This window comes from Populus alba, chromosome 11 (assembly GCF_005239225.2).
Source record: "Populus alba chromosome 11, ASM523922v2, whole genome shotgun sequence".
Taxonomy (NCBI): domain Eukaryota; kingdom Viridiplantae; phylum Streptophyta; class Magnoliopsida; order Malpighiales; family Salicaceae; genus Populus; species Populus alba.
This window is the reverse complement of record NC_133294.1, coordinates 13,241,223-13,248,409: the sequence shown is the minus strand read 5'-3', so window position 1 is coordinate 13,248,409 and position 7,187 is coordinate 13,241,223. Positions and strand designations below refer to the sequence as shown.

The 7,187-nt window shown below is 37.1% G+C and overlaps 1 protein-coding gene across 1 annotated transcript; it reads left to right on the top strand.

The window, feature by feature from the left end:
* Positions 1–1,524: 1,524 nt before the first annotated feature.
* LOC118038292 (receptor-like protein 49) lies at positions 1,525–6,548 on the top strand. The gene is made up of 6 exons (XM_073412261.1): positions 1,525–2,188; positions 2,342–2,485; positions 3,003–3,138; positions 3,628–4,522; positions 5,615–5,816; positions 6,229–6,548. Exons 1-6 carry the CDS (start codon positions 1,525–1,527, stop codon positions 6,546–6,548), a joined length of 2,361 nt encoding a protein of 786 aa, XP_073268362.1.
* Positions 6,549–7,187: the final 639 nt, after the last annotated feature.

Sequence of the window (7,187 nt, the reverse complement as noted above, 5' to 3'; positions counted from 1 at the left end):
TTTGGAGAGAAGACCAGGGAAAGCCATACCGACAAGACTTCCACCTTCCAATCATCTGGGTGGCCAAATATTTTTTTCTGGTTAAGTATAAATTCAAAAATCTCATTTAAAAAAAAAAAAAAACCAAGTCTTCCACCTTTTGTAAGAAAATCCAATGAAAAACAGAAACAAAATAAAATCTGAGACGTATACGAAGAATGTCCTTAAGAAAAATTTTCTCTATACAAGGTCATTTTTCATGATTCAACAAATTTCTCCTCTAAAACAAGGGTTACATAAATAATTAGATCAAAATAAAAAAAAAAATACCAGCAAGCTTTGCAAACACAAAAAAAAATACTATGGTGTTTTTAGCATACCTTGATTGTAAAAGTGCATGGTATATATAGGCTGCTAGCATGTACCAGTTAATCAAGAAATAAATTAGAAAATTAAAAAGTTGTTATAATAATTTAAAAAATAAAAGAGATATTAGGAAATCAAAAAGTTAAAACTCTTAAAAAAAGTTTTAAAAATAAAAGAGTGGTAGGATTTTGTGATTGTTTAGAAATTAATTTCAAGTATTTAAAAAATTACATTTTCAATTTAAGGGCAAAAAAAATTTATTGTTAGAAATAAAAGGTTTATAAAGTACATGTATTGCCTCGCGCGTGGGAGAGGTAATTGGATTACAGTTTTAATTTAAGGGCCAAAAAAATTTATTGTTGGAATTAAAGGTTCAGAAAGTACATGTATTATCTCAGGAGTAGAGGCAATCAGCTCAGCCTCATTTATTGGTATAAAACCTTATGTTCAGTGCAGGTCTTTATTGAGATACAAAAAATCATGTATATAATATAATTTAAATTTAGAATAATGACTTAGCATATCTAATATAGAAGTGTTATATTTTACGCGACAAAATGAATATCCATTTCACTGTTCAACAACAAAAACAGGGACTTAATTTTAAGAATTTTCAAATTGCTATTTATGAATTTATTATTTATTTATTTGTTTTTTTTTTCTTTAATCCAAATATTGTAGTTTCCGAATAACGATGGCAACTTATCAGTGCAAACTTTGTTGGCCAGTCTATTTTTGCTATTGGTTTCCGATACTGCAACCTTTCAAATTCCATTTCGTTTTTAGTCTGTTTTGCAGCAGTGAACGAATTTGCTTTCAATTTTATTCTGGCTAGACTTTTGTTCTCCCATCAGTATTTTGATGATATATTTATATGATTTCTTTTTTAAATAATTTTAGAAACAACGAGGACAGGGGAAATTATGCATTCCGGAAGTCTCTATATATAGACTACATTCTAATAGAAGTCTCCCATCAATCTAAGTTAACTGTCCACGTTTTAATCTCCAAAAAGAGCACTTTTAGGGAATGATGGGATCTTCATTGTTGCTCGCTCAATTTCTCTGCCTTCTTTTCTTCCATTCGCACTCCCAATTTCGCCTCTTCAGTACAATTATGCCCCGGTGATGTCTTCATTGGAGCCTGGCTTTGCTCCAATTCAAAAATTCCTTTTCCATGATGTCTTCTTCTCCATATGGATTTTCATGTTATCCAGTACCCAAGAAAGTGCTGTGGAAAGAGGGTACAGATTGCTGCTCTTGGGATGGCGTGACATGCAACATGCAAACTGGCCATGTAATTGGCCTAGACCTTGGTTGCAGCATGCTTTATGGCACCCTCCACTCTAACAGCACTCTCTTCTCCCTTCAACATCTTCAGAAGCTCGATCTCTCTTCCAATGACTTCAATCGCTCTGTCATTTCATCTTCCTTTGGTCAGTTCTTGCATTTGACGCATTTAAATCTAACTTCATCGAATTTTGCAGGCCAAGTTCCCCCAGAAATCTCCCATTTATCCAGATTGGTGTCGCTTGATCTCTCTTCCAACTCTGAGGAGCTGATGCTGGAACCGATTTCTTTCGACAAGCTTGCTCAGAACCTTACCCAGCTGAGAGAACTCTACTTGGGTGGAGTGAACATGTCTTTGGTGGTACCCAGTTCCTTGATGAACTTGTCTTCTTCTTTGTCATCTCTCCAACTCTGGTATTCTGGATTGAAAGGGGAACTCCCTGATAATTTCTTTCGCCGATCAAACCTTCAATCGCTCTATTTAAGGAGTAACGAAGAACTCACTGGGTCTTTTCCGCCATACAATTTGAGCAATGCTCTTTCGCATTGGATCTGTCACATACGCGGATCTCAATACATTTGGAACCACAGTCAATCAGTCATCTGAAGTCTGTGAAAGTGATGTATCTTGATGGGTCCAATTTTGTTGGCTCGAATCTGAAGTCTACTTGGTAACCTCACGCAACTCATTGAGTTGGGCCTTGCAGATAGCCAGTTGGTTGGTCAAATCCCTTTCTCGTTTGGAAAACTTAAGCAACTCGAGTACCTGGATCTTGGATACAATAATTTTATTGGTCCAATTCCTGATGTTTTTATTAATCAAACGCAATTGGCGTGGTTGGACCTCTCAGGTAACAGTTTTCTAGGTCATCTCCCAGTCTCACTTAGAAACCTTAAGCAGCTCAGTCACTTGTTTCTCACAACCAATAATTTTACTGGCGAAATTCTGAATGAGTTTTCTAACCTCACTCAACTCACCGCGTTGGATCTTTTATTTAATAGATTTTACGGCTAGATTCCATTCTCACTTATAAACATTAAATAGCTAGATTCCTTGATAATTTCTTTGAATAATTTTTCCAGTCAAATTCTAGATTGTTTCTTTAACCTCACACAACTTACTCAGTTGGACTTCTCAAACAACAGGTTTGATGGTCAAATTTCTTTCTCATTTAAAAATCTTAAAAAGCTAGATTAGTTAAAACTTTTTCTGAATAATTTTTCTGGTAAAATTCTGAAAGGTTTCTTTAATCCACACAACTCATTTAGTTGGACCTTTCAAACAACAGGTTTGATGGTCAAATTCCTTCTCATTTAGAAACCTTAAGAAGCTAGATTCCTGGACACTTTCTTTCAATAATTTTTCAGGTAAAATTCTGAATGCTTTTTTTAACCTCGCACAGCTCACTTCGTTGGACCTCACAAACAACAGGTTTGATGGTCAAATTCCAGATAGTTTTTCTAACCTCACACAACTCACTTTGTTGGACCTCTCAAACAACAGGTTTGATGGTCAAATTTCATTCTCATTTAGAAACCTTAAGAAGCTAGATATCTTGAGACTTTCTTTTAATAATTTTTGTGATAAAATTTCAGATGGTTTTTTTAACCTTAAACAACTCAGTTGGTTTGACCTCTCAAACAACAGGTTTGATGGTCAAATTCCGAATGGTTTTTTTAACCTCATCCAACTCATTTTCTTAGACCTCTCACACAATATACTGATAGGACGCATCCCATCACAAATAAGTAGGCTTTCAGGTTTAAACTCTCTCTTATTATCTAATAATCAGCTGATAGGAAGCATCCCATCACAAATAAGTAGGCTTTCAGGTTTAAACTCTCTCGACTTATCTCATAACTTGCTCAATGGAACAATTCGATCCACCTTGTTTTCTATGCCTTCTTTGCAGGCTCTTTTTCTTCACAATAACCTACTGTATGGCCAGATAAGTCCGTTCCATTGTAATTCATTACAATATATCGATTTCAGTCACAACAGGTTGTATGGCCAGATTCCACCTTCAGTTTTCAAGCTTGAGCAATTGAGAGCTCTTATGCTTTCCTCCAATGATAAACTGACTGGGAACATCTCCTCTGTCATTTGTGAGCTGAAGTTCCTAGAGATTCTAGACTTGTCCAACAATGGCTTTAGTGGTTTCATCCCGCAATGCTTGGGAAACTTCAGTGATGGACTCTTAGTGTTGCATCTTGGTGCCAACAATCTCCACGGCAATATCCCTTCAATCTATTCAGAGGAGAACAGTTTGAGATATCTCAACTTCAATGGCAACCAATTGAAAGGGGTGATACCACCATCCATCATCAATTGTGTGAATTTAGAATTTCTGGACCTCGGTAACAACATGATTGATGACACATTCCCTTCCTTTTTAGAAACGCTTCCACAGTTGGAGGTTGTTGTTCTAAGGTCAAATAAACTCCATGGTTCTTTGAAGGGTCCAACTGTCAAGGACTCTTTTTCTAAATTACAGATATTTGACCTCTCCAACAACAGCTTGAGTGGTCCTTTGCCAACAGAGTATTTCAACAACTTCAAAGCCATGATGAGCGTTGATGAGGATATGGATTACATGAGGACAAACAATTTATCTACTTCTTATGTTTATTCTGTAACGTTGGCATGGAAAGGTTTGGAGATTGAGTTTTCTCAATTTCAAATTGCCCTCACAACACTTGATTTATCCTGCAATAAATTCACGGGAAAGATTCCAGAGTCCCTCGGGAAGCTTAAATCTCTGATACAGCTCAACCTTTCTCACAACAGCCTCATCTGTTATATCCAGCCATCACTGGGGAATTTAACTAATCTGGAATCGCTGGATCTCACTTCAAATCTGATTGCTGGAAGGATTCCTCCGCAATTGGTAGATTTAACATTTCTTCAAGTCCTGAACCTTTTGTATAACCAACTTTTTTTTTTGAAAGATGCGTATATTATTTAAACGCCGAAGTCTGGCGGTAGTAGTACAGAAGCTACACAATGTATAGGATAAAGTGCAGTCTAAGATAAACAAAAGCAGAAAAGACTATAGAATATCCATCCGAATGAGCTCAAGCTAAACATTCCTCAACAATACAAAATAGAAATAACTCAAAGACATAATGGGAGAAGACACAATAGCAAGGCCATAGAAAAATGGTGGAGTCAAAGCCAGACAACAAATTCACTTGATCTCCGCACTCCTTGTTTAGCCATGCAATCTGCCATGCAATTACTTTCACGAAAGATATGGGAGAAGGTGATTGAACCAAAATATGCTTTCAGTCTATTAACAAAGGAGAACAAATTATGATGCTTCCAGGGACGACTGTGAGGCTTATTCATCCAGCTAATAACATTGACAGAGTCAGATTCGATGATGAGATGTTGATGGTGTAAGAGGCAATTAGATGTTGATAGTTCAATGGCTTTGACAATAGCCCATAACTAAGCAATATTAGAGTCTAAAATACCAACTGAAACAGAAAACATACCGAGAAGATGGCCATGATGATTTCGCAACACACCACCTATTCCAGAGGGGCTTGGCTTACCAAGAGAAGAGCCATCCACATTCCATTTGAGGCTATTAATTATAGGAGGAGACCATATATTATTAATCCTGAAAGAGTGAGCATTGGACCACTGAAGCAAGCCATCTGCCGATCTGATCAGATCTGTAGGGGAGTATGGAAAATCTGAATGGATAGCTTTTAGCCATAGACATAGACGGGTGATAATAAGAAAGAATATTGAATCATAGTCAGGAGTCTTCTGATGGAAAATCAGATCATTTTGAAGGAGCCAAAGAGACCATGCCACTGAGAAGAACAACATCAACCATGCCTTCCTCTGAAAATGGCCATGCACCATGGAAGTCCATTGAGACCACATATCTGAGAAGCTCTTTGGGCAACACCAAACTAAACCCCACCACTTAATGATTTTGGATCAGATCAGCCAATGCTTATAGCAGTGCAGCAGAATATGGTCCACTGATTCTGCTTCTACTAGGCAGATAGGGCAATTTGATTCCGAGCTACCCAATATACCTCTTCGAACCAACATACTTCGGGTGTTGATTCTGTTAGTGATAGCCATCCAGCAAAAGATCTCTGCCTTAGGAGGGACAATACCTTTCCAAATTTCAGCAAACGAGAAGGCATTGTTTATGGAAGGCTTCTGACTTAACAATCCACAAAGAGATTTCATTGAAAAATCTTCCTGAATTATTGTCCTTCCATATTAGTCTATCCTCTCCATCTTTGTCCATGTGTATTGTCGAAAGGATTGCATAGAGTTGATCAAGTAAGCCAATGTTGTGCCCCTGTAGTGGACGTATCTAGGAAAAAAACCAAATCCACTCATATACCCTTCCCACATTCCCATCTTAGCAATGTTGGCAGCTTTGTCATTGGATAATTGGAATAGAGTAGGGAAATGTTCTGCTAAAACAAAGGTTATTAAGCCAGCAATCAAGCCATAACATAGTTTTCTTGCCATTTCCGATAAGAACCAAAGATTGCTCATTCACAATATCCTGCAACTTACTATTTCTCACACAATGATTGACAATCCGGGACCATGTAGTTGCCGCTCCTGGAATAGGAGCTTGCAGCAGTTTAGAGCAATTGGTGTTGTGGATGCTTTCGTATAACCAACTTGAGGGACCCATACCTCAAGGTAAGCAGTTCAACACATTTGAAAATGGTTCATACGAAGGGAACTTAGGATTATGTGGATTTCCCTTGCAAGCAAAATGCAACAAAGGTGAAGGGAAACAACAGCCACCATCAAACTTCAAGAAAGAAGATTCAATGTTTGAAGAGGGATTTGGATGGAAAGCAGTGGCAATGGGTTATGGATGTGGATTTGTATTTGGAGTCTCTATAGGATACGTTTGTATTTAGAGCAAGAAAACCTGCATGGTTTTTTGAAGATGGTTGAAGACAGTGCACATCAAAATGCAAAAAGGCTTAGAAGGAAGAATGCTCCCAGAAATGGTGGAAGACGATACTAGCTACTCAGGGCGGTGTGAGAAGGTAAGTCTTGATAATACTTTTTAACTAATTAAATAGCGCAAACATTTTATTCAATGATTCATCACCAGTTTAGTTAATTAACTTGCTTTGTGAACTAGGTCTATATTGGCAGCAGTCAAGAAGAGGGGATCATCTTCCAGGCTAGTGAAGCTGCTGTTTTTTTTTTACGTCGTGTGTTTGTAATTTTTTTTTAATCGATAGATTTATGTCATTGTAAGTTAATAATTTTTACCAGAATCATAATAATATAATAAAATTTAAAGCACTGACGAGGTGTCATTTAGGTGATGGCATTTAAGTGAAAGAAATAATCATTAAGCAAATGATGACATAATCCGAGACATCGTCCGGCGAGTCAAACTCTTGAACATGCAGAAGATCACGAAAATAACATTGCAAAGAATTGCCGAAGCCATACAAGAATATTACGAGTATTATTGTTGTCGCTCGTAGACATTCAAGCGAATGCAGAAAACCTAATATATAAAATATATTGAAGTCGCTACT

What these genes read in the sequence shown, in the direction of transcription:
- LOC118038292 (XM_073412261.1), top strand. Translation starts at nt 1,525, where the DNA reads ATGTCTTCTTCTCCATATGGATTTTCATGTTATCCAGTACCCAAGAAA. An exon ending in TTGGACCTCTCAAACAACAG is followed by an intron (nt 3,139 to 3,627) that starts GTTTGATGGTCA and finishes TATCGATTTCAG; the next exon opens with TCACAACAGGTTGTATGGCC. An exon ending in GAAGGCATTGTTTATGGAAG is followed by an intron (nt 5,817 to 6,228) that starts GCTTCTGACTTA and finishes GGGACCATGTAG; the next exon opens with TTGCCGCTCCTGGAATAGGA.